Source organism: Argopecten irradians, chromosome 5 (assembly GCF_041381155.1).
Source record: "Argopecten irradians isolate NY chromosome 5, Ai_NY, whole genome shotgun sequence".
NCBI classification, from domain to species: domain Eukaryota; kingdom Metazoa; phylum Mollusca; class Bivalvia; order Pectinida; family Pectinidae; genus Argopecten; species Argopecten irradians.
This window is the reverse complement of record NC_091138.1, coordinates 4,330,337-4,346,826: the sequence shown is the minus strand read 5'-3', so window position 1 is coordinate 4,346,826 and position 16,490 is coordinate 4,330,337. Positions and strand designations below refer to the sequence as shown.

At 35.6% G+C, this 16,490-nt stretch overlaps 1 protein-coding gene across 1 annotated transcript; it reads right to left on the bottom strand.

The window, feature by feature from the left end:
- Window positions 1-74: 74 nt before the first annotated feature.
- Window positions 75-16,224, bottom strand: LOC138322680 (fibropellin-1-like). The gene is made up of 13 exons (XM_069266710.1): window positions 16,096-16,224; window positions 15,293-15,319; window positions 14,435-14,568; window positions 13,986-14,106; window positions 13,431-13,573; window positions 13,085-13,206; window positions 9,201-12,764; window positions 8,716-8,799; window positions 5,685-5,807; window positions 3,939-4,095; window positions 3,206-3,356; window positions 2,830-2,927; window positions 75-2,379 (listed from the first exon to the last, which is right to left on the bottom strand). The coding sequence occupies exons 1-13, from the start codon at window positions 16,168-16,170 to the stop codon at window positions 2,226-2,228; spliced, it is 4,953 nt and encodes a 1,650-aa protein (XP_069122811.1). The 5' UTR covers window positions 16,171-16,224; the 3' UTR covers window positions 75-2,225.
- Between the last annotated feature and the right edge of the window lie 266 nt (window positions 16,225-16,490).

Genomic DNA, 16,490 nt, shown 5'->3' with positions numbered 1-16,490 from the left:
ATACACAAAAATACATTTAACACACACAAAGAAAACATTGAACATAAATGATATTTTTACATATAAGTATAAAAAACATACACAAACATTTATTGTTTTTACACAAATATTTTTTACTTATTGCATTTGCAACGTTCGGCACAAGTTAGGTACAAGTTTACTTTTGCAAACAGGGCTTCTAAGAAAGTAAAATTATCATTATTAAATGGCCAACGTTTTACATTATAAATTACCAACATACCATTTACAATAAATCATTTGTTATTTACATCTGTAATACTATATTACATAAGTGCAAAACCATCATCCCATCACAGAACTGCCTCTCTGATCTATCGGAGTTACTTCCCTTTGTTTTACTTCGTCGGTAATTTAATCTGATCAATATCATATGGTTGTATCTTCTTTACTAATTCATACTACGGTTTGACAGTATCGCAATCTCAGGTCACATTCGTATGACCTTTGACTTTAGCCAAGAAGTGCGTCGTCTTTGGAATTTGATGTGCCATCATCTCTCTGAACTTTAGACACAATCATTGCGGTGATACCGATACATGATCAAACTATCCACAATGAATCTGGACATTAGTTTGCCAGCAATCCTAATAAAGTATAGACCTAACTAAAACTGCATAAGGATGTTTACATTTACCGGAATTACGTCATTTTACAATAGCGAAAATCTCGTGTGGCGATGTCATCTTTAATTTGGTTCATGACAAATGTATGTACTGTAAAGTAATTCTTTGATGAGTAGATATTGTTTTTTGAGGGATTTTTAAATTGTTTCAGCGATATGAAACACTGAATAGAATTACTGGTACCGTTTCCGAATGCGCATATATATACCCCATGGTAGCTAACAGGAGTACACTATGATCCTAATAAATATATATTTTCCTTCGCATCAAAGAAGCGTCCCGCTTCGAGCGAAACCAAGAAAATAACTGGCAATTTGCTTTCATTTTAAATGTCATAATGGTTGCAGAATCAACAGAATACACGTTAAGTTTTATTTTTGTGTTCGACACGGAAAGCCGAGATGTTATCCAACTCGAGATAGTTTTCAAAATCTGTAAATTAATAAACGAGAGTTTAGATAAACATGATAAATAATTGACACGCGTTAGAGAACTTATTTATCCCATTACTTCAACTCTATTATTATACCACGTAGTTGTTTATCGTCTACGTTCAGGAGACCTAATCACCACATGTTGCGTCATGTATTCTTTCAGTAATAAAACTTAATACCTATAGAGAGCCAATGTTATGTGGGGCAACTACCTGGTATACGGTAATACACTGCATGTTTAAAAGAAAAAGCGAAATAAAAAACACTCCGTAGTTGAAAGCCAATCAGATTCAGGGAAGATTGGAAATAACGAATGAGGACGCTATGGATTTTATCACAATCTAAATGCTTAGTTATGGTATAAAAACACATAATAACAGAAAACGAATTAATTAACATATATATTGAGTTCAATAAATTAAATACACAGTTCATTGTTAATATCAGATACAGTTGTATACATGTAAAGATTGTTCGTCATTTTGACTGCGCATACGGTACCATGGACACAGTTACCAATGAATATATTCTATGAGGCGCGCTCCATAAGAAACATGTTCGTTGCCAACTGAGTTCATACTAACGTATATGGAGTCAAAATGAAGATAGCTCCTTATATTTACATCTCTGTTTTGGTATTATACAGTATAAACCTGGTATATTGTGAATACGATTCCCATTGTTGCAATGCTCGTATACACTTACGCAAAGTCGAAGAAGAGAAATATATAAATATACTTTTGTGTCTTTTCGTGCGATGTTTATTTTTACATCGCAAAGTGTTATATGTTTTTATCGTCCTAAGAGCACCACTTTGATTACATACAGCTCAGTTTGTGCCTAGACAAAAGTCATCCTAACCTAGAAATGGACCTCTAAGGCGATACGACAAGATCCGCCGGAGGTAGGCACCTGGTAACGTCAGCGGGTTGTTCTCTTTGGACACCTTATTGTAACCCTCAAAGAACGTAAATCACAATATCATTATTTACAAACGTTTGTGGTAATTCTTCATTTGCTCCAATCGTCTTTTCCAGTCTAGATAAAAACAGTCAGAAGTGCATTATAACGATTATAAAATCCACACTTGGTCACTGGCACTTCTTTCCTTTATTTATTCAAGATTATCAAACACTGCTTGGAATCGTTAGAAATGTTCACTTGCACTTCTTTCTTTTATGTATTCGGGATTATCAAACACGGCTGGGTCGTCGTCCTCAGTCATTGGTTCAAGATTGACGCCATCGATTTTGTATAAATTCTCATCTAAATACGGTGCATTTCTCTTTCGAAGTCTTTGTCTGCAATACATATAAAAACTTGAGTAAGTTTCCTTTGTTTCACTACTCCGTCAGTACGGAAGAGCAGTAACTTACAGCTCAGAATGAAGGAAAGTGTGGTGGTTACTATGGTAATATGTAACTGTGTAACCAAGATTTACATACTGAAATCGTAAATCTGTAAATATTCTAAATCCTTGATCTGAGAACATTCTTTTGCAAACGAGGAAGAGTGAATTATTCATGTATAGCTGATGGAGTGGGGTTATTTAGCTGATGATTAGTGGGTTTTTTTCAAATCTGTGTTTTTTTTTCAAATCTGTGTACATTATTTTATTGCAACATAAATTATCTAGTTTTTGTTTTAAATGTCCTTATCATCATATAAAGGTATACAAAGGATGTATTTAAAACACTATAACATACTAAATTTAGTTAGAAGTGTATTGAATGAAGGTGAGGAATACGTACCTTCTCTTAATCACCAAGACAAGAGAAATACAGCTACATACAATAACAACTGCTGCAACTATCGCTATCACAACAGACACGTTTTCACTAGCCCAGCCCTGAAAAGAAATCTCAAAATGAATTTATAATTCATGAACTATTTTAAAAAGTTTTTTTATATAAAAATTTCCGAAATATGTTTTCTCCTATTCGGTACCATGTATAAGCTCTTTCATATTGGTGCCCGTGCATAATCGTCGCTTAAACAAAACGGTACTATCAAGGTTTCAGATATATTTTAAAAGTCCAGTTTTTACAATATTTCAGGGAATATCGAATAAGGAATAGTTTTAAAGGCCTAGAGTGGAAATAGACAAGGCCGGGCTACTATACCTACTTTGGAATGAGATGTGCTCGGATTACCAGTCTTGTGATATGTCTGTATATGTATTGACGACAGGACTTTGTCGAGGGTTGTGTGAAGTGTTGAAACAGACAGCGAGGGATCCCTTGTTGTCACGATAACCGTCATATTGGTGATGGTACTCCTGAAATCATTTCAAAATCTGTATTCATGTTATTCTTCTTCATTGCTCATTTCATTTAAAAAAAAACCCAACTATTTTCATATTAATGAATTTTGTAGAATCTATAAAAGGATTTGTGATATTTTCTTCCGGAGCTCTATATCTCATTTGTTTAAATGAAAATAAACATTTCTCATTGTTACTAGTAAGTTTGTCTTATAAGAATAACTGCCATCAGGCCACTCTGAAAATATCAAGGGAAATCAATTTTGCATGATGCTTTTCTAATAAATGGAACTATAACCAATATTATGAATACAACTTATATGAATTGTGTCTGAGAAAAGGAAAACCAACTATTGATACTTTGTGTAGATACATTGTTCATGGTCGGGTGTCTGTTCAAACTAATTACATATCTTCACTCATATCACACTCATATCACGAAAATCTAAATGCAAATACATATACTGTAATGCTTTAATCAAAATGGTATCGTCGTATGATACAGAGGTCCACTAAATGACTGGCAGATCTACTCAAAGCTCGCGGTCATTTTGGATAACAAATAAACCATGGCCCCATTGCAATAGTATATCATACCCATCAGTCTGTAGAGTATATGATGAAACTGTGACTGTCGGCGAGGACACATTTGGCTGGTTAAGGAGAGATTGTACATGGTCTCGTACTTCAACGTTATCATTTGTTACATCTCCTAGCAACAGCACGCTAATCGAGACTGAAGATACACTGCTTCCTGAAGAAAATAAGACACCAATGTAAAGTATGTTCTCATTGAAGATAATCTGCTTCCTGTAGAAAATAAAACACCAATGTAAAGTGTGTTCTCATTGAAGATAAACTGCTTCCTGAAGAAAATAAGACACCAATGTAAAGTATGTTCTCATTGAAGATAAACTGCTTCCTGTAGAAAATATAACACCAATGTAAAGTGTGTTCTCATTGAAGATAAACGGCTTCCTGTAGAAAATAAAACACCAATGTAAAGTGTGTTCTCATTGAAGATAAACTGCTTCCTGTAGAAAATAAGACACCAATGTAAAGTGTGTTCTCATTGAAGATAAACTGCTTCCTGTAGAAAATAAAACACCAATGTAAAGTGTGTTCTCATTGAAGATAAACTGCTTCCTGTAGAAAATAAAACACCAATGTAAAGTGTGTTCTCGTTGAAGATAAACTGCTTCCTGTAGAAAATAAGACACCAATGTAAAGTGTGTTCTCCTGATGATATACTGCTTCCTGAATAAAAATAAGACACCAATGTAAAGTATGTTCATACAGAAGATATACTGCTTCCTGAAGAAAATGAGACACCAATGTAAAGTATGTTCTTACTGAAGATATACTGCTTCCTGAAGAAAAATAAGACACCAATGTAAAGTATGTTCATACTGAAGATATACTGCTTCCTGAAGAAAATGAGACACCAATGTAAAGTGTGTTCTCCTGATGATATACTGCTTCCTGAAGAAAATGAGACACCAATGTAAAGTATGTTCATACTGAAGATATACTGCTTCCTGAAGAAAATGAGACACCAATGTAAAGTATGTTCTTACTGATGATATACTGCTTCCTGAATAAAAATAAGACATCAATGTAAAGTATATTCTTACTGAAGATATACTGCTTCCTGAAGAAAATAAGACACCAATGTAAAGTATGTTCTTACTGAAGATATACTGCTTCCTGAAGAAAATAAGACACCAATGTAAAGTATGTTCTTACTGAAGATATACTGCTTCCTGAAGAAAATAAGACACCAATGTAAAGTATGTTCATACTGAAGATATACTGCTTCCTGAAGAAAATAAGACACCAATGTAAAGTATGTTCATACTGAAGATATACTGTTTCTGAAGAAAATAAGACACCGATGTAAAGTGTGTTCTCCTGATGATATACTGCTTCCTGTAGAAAATAAGACACCAATGTAAAGTATGTTCATACTGAAGATATACTGCTTCCTGAAGAAAATGAGACACCAATGTAAAGTATTTTCTTACTGAAGATATACTGTTTCTGAAGAAAATAAGACACTATAATGTATAGTGTTCTTACTGAAATAAATAAGACTACATAATGTATAATGCTCTTCCCGTTTGGTTTCCTGGCATTAAATCAATCATTATTTATTTGTGAACATTAACGGCTGAAAAATATCCATTTTTTAAACATGATTAAATACAGTTTTCAAAAAAAACAACAACTGATTTTAAGCAAATCAACGCTTGAAAGCAGAAGGCATGATGTGAGTAAAATATACTACTGTGTTTCCATAAAGCTTACTGTTACTTAGACAGTTCTGTCAGTAGTATAACCTACCAGTAGAGGTCTGTGTCGGTATTACACTTGTAGAACTGCTAGCTGTTGTAGCAGCGGTAGGTAGAATACTGGTCAACAAAGGCTCTATAGCGGCGGTAGGTATAATACTGGTCGACAAAGGTTCTAAAACATCAGAACGTCAATACACATGTTAAAATTAACCAAGCTATAAGGTGTTCTTTTCCGTTTGTAATACCGGTATTTGTTCGTTTAGTTGAAAACCGATCATTCAGATTTACCATAAAATCTGAGCTTAAAGACCAGTTTGATTTGTTTATGTCGTATATAGAGGTTACAGAAACAGGTCACACTACTCTTGGTTATTGAATATTGAATTTATTCAACACGAGTGAGTTATATTTTAAAAGTTACAAAAGCAAGCTCGTGTCTTTTGTAAGTTTTTAAAAATAATTTACGAGTGTGGAATAAATTCAATATTCAACAACCAAGAGTAGTGTGACCTGTTTCTACCACAATCATATTCGTTTTTAGCCGATAGAAATATTGCGTGGATACGGTAACGTGTATTTAACGAAATATGCAAATAAGGTGTAGTAATATTTTTATCAGCAAAAAGACACTAATTAGTATTCAAAAGTCATCGTTTGATGAATAATCCATCGATATCAAATTCTTCTAATTGGGAACATCTTTAGGGTTAAATGATACTCATTTAATGTCTTATTGAGTTCAAATCTTAATAGTTGCTTCCAGAAAATAAAACTTTAAGTCGGACTACATGTATACACGTAAAAACATCCGCACGACACGGCATCGTCAATTTCCCGCCAGATAATCATCAAGCCATATTACCATCAACATCAAGTTCGTTTTATACACGTTAAATCTACGAAACTCATCAGTAAAATTCTTGTCCGTCAACATGTATTATTAGTACTTGTCACGCTCGCATAATGAAATAAATACATGTTATACCTGTTTCGTGTTGTTTTGTATGGACGGAGTATATAGGGTTAGTAATTTGTGTAGTGCGACCTATAATGCTGAACTCACTATCAGGTAAGTATGGGAGAAGAGACCCGAGAGGTACCGGGTAGAGACACACATGGATATGGCGGCAAGACATACACAGTTTGGATTGTCTCCAGATGTAGTATTGCATAGGCCGACCAATAATTGGAGCACAGAAAGCTGACTGGTAAGTGTCTGCCCTTGTAATATTATTACGCAATACCATTTTGTATTGTGACCATTTGGATTGTATACTTCACCTGATGGGGACCGGTCAAACATTCATTGGCGTTGCGGTCCACTCGTGCGTGACTGAGTTGTTAACCTGTATGTTCCATTTATATGTAATCTCGTAAATAAGTGTTTAAATAGTAGATAAATGCATTTATAAGTTATATGTTGGATTAAGCAATATTTTTAGTATGTAATAGTTTTGTAGAACCTGTTATTATAGAGTAATTGATCGTATATATAAGCGTATGCGTTTACTATGAGTACAAGTATGGAGGCCCATAGATAGTATACAGGTTCCGTATATATAGTTCGCGTTGGACCCGCACAATGGTGTAATATGTATTTTGCTTATATTTAGTTTAGTTTTGAGCATTAAGAGTATGATGAGGAACGTTATTATGTAATTATTATTAATTTAGTATAATTTCCGTAATTACTATCTTCAGTTTGGTAGAATAATAAATGTATGGAAGCGTATGTGAGCAGTAAGTGATAGGTTTGATATACCTGCAGAGACATTATAGTCATATGAAATTAGGCAGATTTCAACATATTCTGTCCTGTTTTCTGTATTTACCAGCTTTTTATCCATGGAATGGGATGACAGACCAGCCAACACATCAGATGTGACTATGACAGAGGAGTGTTTGTTGTGATTAAGAAGAGGACAAGACAATCTCAGTGACTTTCTAGTGGTGTGTGGTGAATGAGAGAGAGAGTGAACCTATATGTATATTGATTCTATTATACAGTTTTATGTATATATAGTGTAAATAAACTTCACAATCACAACATAGAATAACGTCATTTGATTAATGTTGACGTTGACAATGATGAAGTGACTTTGAGAAATAAGTAGTTCGGTTAAAGTTCACCGTGTCAGCCAATCAGAATGCGTACAGAGTTTATACCACGTGTGGTATAAACAATATTGTTAATCAACAGTTGCAGTGTTTATTTAATGTCCTGAGAGTTGAATAACACTCCAAATTGTGGTAGAAAACTTGTTTCGTAAATGATGTAAAATAAAGTATATATTTAAGTGATGCTCGTAACGTCAACAATATATATACAGTGGACCCGCGATAATCCGGACGCCGGTAGTCCGGAAAACTCACAATCCGAACGGAAATGTCAGGGAACGGATTTCCGTAACGTTATTTATACTCACTAGTCCGGAATTTCGTATTCCGAATCCGGAACTCCATTTTGGGAACGGAATGTCATTTTCGTTAATAAATTCCCGCAATAATCCGGACAATTTGTTGTCGCCACGTGCCGAGAAAATCCAAGGCCAGCTACAGTCATGTGTACAATACACACAATCACTTGACACTGAGTGTGTTGTCATAACGACGGCCGTTTACCTGAACACCTTTCACACGGGTATATGCAGTCATGTAACGGTTCATTGGTTTTCTATAGGAGATCAAACTTCAGTGTTGTTATTGAGATACGCAATATATGTTTAGCCACACGCTTTTAATCATGCAGTTTGAGCTTGGGTACGGGTACGCATGCTCTAGATACCGTACTTGTTTAGCATGCAGAATATATCGCTATGAGTATCGGATACAATAAAGTGAGATAATACTCACAAAATTAATAAGAATGTTAAATGTATGTGAATATATTCGAATTCATCGCCTATGGTATAAGAAAGGCTACGGCACATGCCATTTACACGTGTGTGACATTGTGCACGAAGTTAGACGTGAACGGACGCGTGGTTGTTACACACGTCTGTAAGTCAGAAAGCAAAGATAGATATAAAGATGTACTATAAGTACTATGATACCTTTGTTGTACCTATAACATGACCTACCTTTGGATGTAGGTGATACTGTGACGTGACTGGTGGTTAAAACCGCAGTTGATGCTGGAAAAACGCTGAAATCGGTATGTGTCCCTGAAAAAGTTACATATGTTAATTTATACATTTGCCACAGTCTGATGAACATACTAAAAAGGAGAGAGAAAAATATATACGGAAGTTACTGCTAATTATGCAGATTTAATAATCCGCTTCTATGCTGTATTTTTTTACATGACATCACTATTGGATCCATTGCGCTCTGTATCAACAATTCTTTGTCTTGCGTTTTAGAGCTGCAGATGTCTGGACATTTCGCTGTTATCATCTCTACAATCGCTTGCGGTATGTGACTTTTGTGTGCTGGTGTCCATGTGTGTGTTTGTAGGTGTTCCTATGTCTCATTACTAGACATTTTTGTGCTTTGAAGAAATTGTTTGTATGGACATGTTCCAGTTTATTATCTGTTACTTTTGTTTGTATAATATGTTTCTTACCTACTACTGTTAGTCGTATAGCCATAGTGCTCTGAATTGCGTTTCCCGACGAATATATAGTTTCGCTTGGTAGGACTTCTGTTAACGAAGAAAATGAACTCGATAGCAGATGATGTGCTTGTATCGTCGTCTGTGGTTCTTCCGTGGAGGACTGAGCCAAAGTGGGAGTTACTACTACAGACATCTGTGTCGACAAGACAAATATACTTTCACAATTCACTCCTGTATACCCGGTATCACAAACACAACTATAGCTATCTGTCTGATTCATACACTTTCCGTGGTGGCAGGGGTTCAAATTGCACTCATTAATCTTTATTTCACATATTGTCCCTGTGAAACCGGCGTCACATGTGCAGGAGAACATATCAATACCATCAGAACAGTTGCCATACCGACATGGGTTTGACGCACATTCGTTAATATCAGTATCACACTTTCTTCCGGTGTAGCCATGGTTACAGTCACATTGGTAATCGTTTACAAGATCTCTACAATAACCGTTCATACATGCACCAGAAAAGCAGTTATTTATATTGTACTCACAAAACTGTCCTGTAAAACCTTCGAAGCAGTGACAGACGAAGCCATTTACAATATCCGTACAGTTACCTTTGTCACATAGACCTGATGCGCATTCGTTAATGTCCTGAGAGCAATCCTTTCCTGAGTACCCGGCCTTACACCTACAATGGTAACCATTGACGACATCTATACACTCGCCATAATGACAATCAATCCCTGCACAGTCATCAATATTCTGGTCACACACTACTCCTGTAAAGCCGGGGTAGCAAGTACAGGAAAACCCACCAATATGGTCTGTGCAGTTCCCGTTCTGACAGGGGTTGGAGACACAGTCGTTTATTATAGAATCACAACTTACACCTGTATACCCTACGTCACAATTGCAGCTGTATTCATTTATCCCATCAGTACAGTTACCATGGCCACAAGGGTTAGGGTCACAGTCGTTAATATCGGTACCACAATACTGACCTGTGAAGCCTTCGTCACAGTGGCACACAAATCCATTAAGTTTATCTGTACAGTTGCCATGACCACAATACACCTCCGCGCACTCGTTAATATCCTCGTCACAGCTACCCCCAGAATACCCAGGGTCACAATCACACCGGTAATCATTTACCAGATCTATACACTGTCCGTGATAGCAAGCTTCGTAATAGCAGTCGTCTATGTTTATCTCACAGAAATCCCCTCGGAATCCTGATATGCAGTCACATTTTGGTTTGTTGCCGTCATTTGTACAATTGCCATGTTTGCACGGATTTTCAGGATGGCAATGATCTTCAAAGGTTTCACATCGCTTGCCTGTATATCCAGGCTTACAAAAACAAATAAAGCCGTCTATGAGTTCGGTACATGAACCGTGGATACAAGGGTTAGGGATACAGTCATCTATAATATTGTCACATTTTGTTCCTGTGTAACCCGCATCACAGCTACAACTGTATCCACTCAGAGTGTTTGTGCAGTTACCATGATCACACGGGTTAGGGATACAGTAGTTGATTTTAGAATCACACTTCGTGCCTGTAAATCCTGTATCACAATTACAGCTGAATGTATTGATACCGTCTGTACAGTTGCCATGGTCACAAGGATTCGGCAAGCAGTCGTTAATATTGGTATCACAATACTGACCAGTGAAACCTTCGTTACAGTGGCAAATTAATCCATTTATCATATCTGTACAGTTTCCATTTCCACAGGGTCCATCCTCGCACTCGTTAATATTTTCTTCACAACTTGGGCCAGAATAGCCAGGACTACACTCACAACGATAGTCATTCACCAGATCTATACAATCACCATGAACACATGCATCTAAATAGCAGTCTTCGATATTTATTTCACAGAAATTTCCACGAAATCCAGAAATACACTCACATTTAGGCTTATTCTCTGAATTAGTGCAATTTCCGTTTTTACATGGATTAGGATGGCAGTGGTCTATTAAGGCATCGCACTTATTTCCTGTGAAACCTTGATCACAAAAACAGCTAAATCCATAATCATTTTCAGTACAGAAGCCATGCACACAGGATTTTTTGGAACAAACTTCCATTTTGGTATCGCATTTCGTTCCTATAAATCCGGAATTACAACTACAACTGTAGCCATTGATTTTGTCCGTACAATTACCATGGTCACATGGGTTAGGTATACAGTCATTAATATTTACCTCACATTTGGTTCCAGTGAATCCTGTATTACAGTTACAGCTGAACGCGGCTACTCCATCCGTACAGTTCCCATTGACGCATGGGTCGGGAATACAGTCGTTGATATTGGTGTCGCATGTCTGGCCTGTAAATCCCGCGTCACAGCTACAGTTATAACTATTTACTCCATCTATACATTTACCATGGTTACAGGGGTTATTTATACAGTCGTTGATATTGGTGTCGCATGTCTGGCCTGTAAATCCCGCGTCACAGCTACAGTTATAACTATTTACTCCATCTATACATTTACCATGGTTACAGGGGTTATTTATACAGTCGTTGATATTGGTGTCGCATGTCTGGCCTGTAAATCCTGTATCACAGCTACAGTTATAACTATTTACTCCATCTATACATTTACCATGGTTACAGGGGTTATTTATACAGTCGTTGATATTGGTGTCGCATGTCTGGCCTGTAAATCCTGTATCACAGCTACAGTTATAACTATTTACTCCATCTATACATTTACCATCGTTACATGGGTTATTTATACAGTCGTTGATATTGGTGTCGCATGTCTGGCCTGTAAATCCCGCGTCACAGCTACAGTTATAACTATTTACTCCATCTATACATTTACCATGGTTACATGGGTTATTTATACAGTCGTTGATATTGGTGTCGCACGTCTTGCCTGTAAATCCTGTATCACATTTACAGCTGAATTGATTAATGCCATCAATGCAATGTCCATGGTTACAAGGGTTAGGAGTAATACATTCGTTTATGTTTGTTTCACATTTTGTTCCTGTAAACCCTTCCTCGCAATCACAACTATATTTATTGATTCCATCAGTACAGTTGCCATGAATACACGGATTAGGGTTACAGTCGTTAATATTACTATCACAGTTTTTGCCTGTATATCCTGAATCACAAATACAATTGTATCCATTTATATTGTCTGTGCAGTTTCCATGGTGACATGGGTTAGGTTCACAGTCATTTATGTTAATATTACATTTGTGTCCTGTAAATCCTGCATCACAAGTACAACTATATTCGTTGATTCCGTCCGTACAGTTGCCATGGTTACAATGATTCAGTTTACAGTCATTGATATTAGTATCACAGTTTGCACCCGTAAATCCTGTGTCACAACTACAAATATATCCTTTTACGCCTTCCGTACAGTTGCCATGGTAACAGGGGTTAGGGTTACAGTAAAGGCTGGATGTACAATGTTGACCCGTATAACCGGATGTACACGTACACCGGTAACCATTGACAAGGTCCGTACAGTCACCATGGTTACATACACCAGGTGTACAGTCATCTATGTTTTCATCACAATTAATCCCTGTATATCCTGAAATGTAAGTATCAAAGTAGGTCAGTCACACAATGATTGAAAAGTATACAAATATCGCAATATACACAATTGTTACAATATAATATTGAACAAGAAACGATAAAAAACAGGCTCAAACTCATTTTTAAAAAAATCATCTAAACATTTCATTTTACATATGTTTGTCGCAAGAATACAATACTAACGTTGTATTTTGTTCTGATATGCGACGTAAAATAAAATTTCTTGAATATTGAAGACCAAGGAATAAATTCAGGTAAACATATTTTTTCAACAAGGTTGAAATGTTCTATAGAACAGCAGATAAGATCACCTACCCTGTAGACATGTCTTGGTTCCGTTAGCGGTACATTTAGTATGAAGACTCTCTACACAGTATGTGGTACAGGCAGGACCATAGTACCTAGGTAGACACTCTACACTGATGCTAAATGTTAGTCTGGAGATAAACAGTTTTCATTAACACATAATTCATCTTATAGCAAAAGGTTCCAATTGGATAGGACTTATACAGGGTATATAACGCCAATTTATTTTTTTGTTAAGATATATTACATGTACATTATTATAAACTCTACTTTACAAAATAATTTCCCACATTCTCATATTATTGTTTCTTTGTGTATTGTGATTTTTGTCAGCTAGACCTAACCTTAATCTCACCTTAGGTTGACGTTGTTCCGTGCACTCACTGACACATTTTTGTGGGTACCTACAGCGCTATGGAAGGTGTACTGGATGTTTCCAAATATGTCATCAGCATTTGTAGAATCGTAATCAATCAAGTCAATAGAAATAAAAAATGTCTGCAGAAATAAAAACAGAGATCAGCTTTTGAAAGAACTTTGACTGTACCTCAGCGTATTTGTTTTTTTTTTAAACAAGTTAGTAGGGAAAAAGCAAGACATAAGGCCGACTTTAAGGTAATATCATCTTTGTCTACCGATTAAGTAAAATTGATACGGTAAAATCCTAAAACTATGGTTACATAATTTGACAAAATATCACATATTTATTTTAAGCTATGATTTGCTAGTAACATTACAAATTATTTTATGATTGGTATTGGACGTCATGACAATCGGCAGGTAGTTGACATTATCACGAGATTTTGAATATCGTTTATTTCATATTACTTTCGATACTAAAATCAATAGGCGCTTTAAAGGCCATTGCTTTTCCAAGATTATGTTTGATGTAGCGAAGTAGATTGTATACCCCGTTCCATATGTCTTTGTACCAATAGGAAGGGTTGTACTGCTGTGTTTTTGGCTGGTCCTTGAACAGGAAGCCATTGGTGTTGTCTATCCGGCTAGTAGAGTCCTTCGTTGTACATTTACTGAAACAAACAATAAAACATAACAGCTTCACTATAGTGACGGTCCACAGACTAGACGAATAACAAAATGTCATCAACAAATGAAATTGAATTTGCAAATTTAAGTAAATGACATGAAATTTCGAAACAAGATTACTGAAACAAATCTTTAGAGCCTTTATGAAATGAGTCACATAACTCAATCACTGTAGTGTGAAAAGATTGACAAACTGAAACAATGGAAGCACTACCCAAGGTCATGTGCTTCATATATGTAGAATAAGCTTACGTAAAACTGTCGATAGAACACATGAGAATCAGAATAGTTCAGTATGAAAGTGCTACTTACTTGGACGTTGTGCAAAGCTGCATATAGACATCACATTTAGGGTTGGTAAACAAGCCTCCTCTGTCACACCTATGGTTGGCCTTGTCTTGGTACTGTATCAGTGTCACCTTCACCAGCGCTTTAGAGGACGCCGACTGAACCAAGTGGAATACAACCATATAATGTAAGGCAATACATTATAGACATACAATTAATTTATTGCTATATCTAATTCTAATTTAGTACTAAATTATAAGATTTCCACGAATATCAAATGTTTATAATAATACGATCTATTTAAGCGTGATTATCATCGTTTACCAGCCTACACAAGGTTTCATATCCGTCAACTTCGTAGGGCTGAGTGATTTTCCGTGGACGTATCTGTTGATTTGATGGGGTCGCTGTATTGTTATGAATGATGAATAGGTGTATATTGTTCAGTACTTTCCTGTCTTTTATATGTTTGTCCGGATTGATGAAAAAAGGTTAAAACTGACAAAATATTTGTATGTATTGATTAAATGTACACAACACACGCACACTTTAGAAGAAATATTTGTTTCTGAAGAATGCTTGTAGGTATTGCAAGATACATGTAAACATAGAATTGGGATAATAAGTTGTAACAACATTGTGAATTTCAAGCATTATTTTTCAATACTTTTTAATTAACATGGGATTCCATACCGGGCCCATGCACTGGAAATTACGCCGACAGAAAGACGACGTTATCAATTTAAAATGTTCAAATTTACAGTCGGCATCTTTTTTAGATCCAATAAATCAGCATGAAGAAGCAAAAAATATTTCTTATCTCCAGTGTTAGCAGATACAATTAGTATATCAATATCTAAAGTAGTTAAATGAATAGTTTACCTTTCCTATGTCTGTCCTGCACCAAACCTGTGATGATAAACAATAACATTATGAATCCGATGACATATATGGATCAAAAATGACATTAGAAGAATCACTTCTCTGTAGTGTATTTGAGCAGTATTATATATATTTAAAACCAGTTAAGCACATATAAGTACATGTACATAATAGGTAGTTAATTTTAAGATAAAGTAGCAATTTGAATCGTAAAATATGCTTCCCTTAATTTTAAGGAATTCCTTAAATTATATGTCCCCATAGAAAAGCATTACAAAAGTTGAAGAAAATTTAGTTAATGAGCCTTCCTTAAAATCTGTAATGATTTCTTATGGAAAATTGTAAGTTAAGGCATTCCTTATTTGAAAAATGTTCATGAAACTGGGTCCAGACGTTACTATTTAACGATGTAGTTACGTATCTTTGTGTTTACATCATGTGAGACTAGTTTGGAAATTTCAAAATTTCCTTGCTAAGCATCGAAAAATAAACAATTGGTAAATAAAATATAATATGAAATTAACATTTTATTTAAGATGGTGTAATGCAGTACTCTGTAGCCATCAATATTGTTATACTACTATTGACAATGTACTGGACAGGTTCTATACGCACAACTCGTGTCAATAATAGATATCCTATCTCAATGAAAATGATATAGTACGTAGTCTATGTGGTATTAAGGACACTTAAATATCTTTGTCATTTCTAAAATGTATAACGATTATGAACTGATTTAAAAACATACATTGTACGCAATTTGACGGAAATCAATAGATTATTTCTAGTTAAAAATATTTTACCTGAACAAAGAGGAGTAACAATTGTAACAAGATGATATATATCCGGTATAGGTTTTGGTGGTTGGACCTTCCCATGGTGGGTTTGTTTACATGACTCGCTCTGTCCGCGCTGATGGTGTGCTATTGCCTATCACATGGTATGTGTAGATAAAAGGAGATAAACAGGATCGTCAGGGCCGTATAATTACATACCACCACCAGGATACCCATGATTATCTCCTTCTGATAGAACATACCCTTTTGCATTATATAATGTAATACACCCATGATTATCTCCTTCTGATAGAACATACCCTTTTGCATTATATAATGTAATACACCCATGATTATCTCCCTTTGATAGAACATACCCTTTTGCATTATATAATGTAATACACCCATGATTATCTCCCTTT

Coding starts and splice junctions, on each gene's coding strand:
- LOC138322680 (XM_069266710.1), bottom strand. CDS start 16,170: ATGGGAAGGTCCAACCACCAAAACCTATACCGGATATATATCATCTTG. Junction 15,320..16,095: donor TGTTACTCCTCTTTGTTCAG/GTAAAATATTTT, acceptor TTATCATCACAG/GTTTGGTGCAGGACAGACAT. Junction 12,765..13,084: donor AACCAAGACATGTCTACAGG/GTAGGTGATCTT, acceptor CTTACATTTCAG/GATATACAGGGATTAATTGT.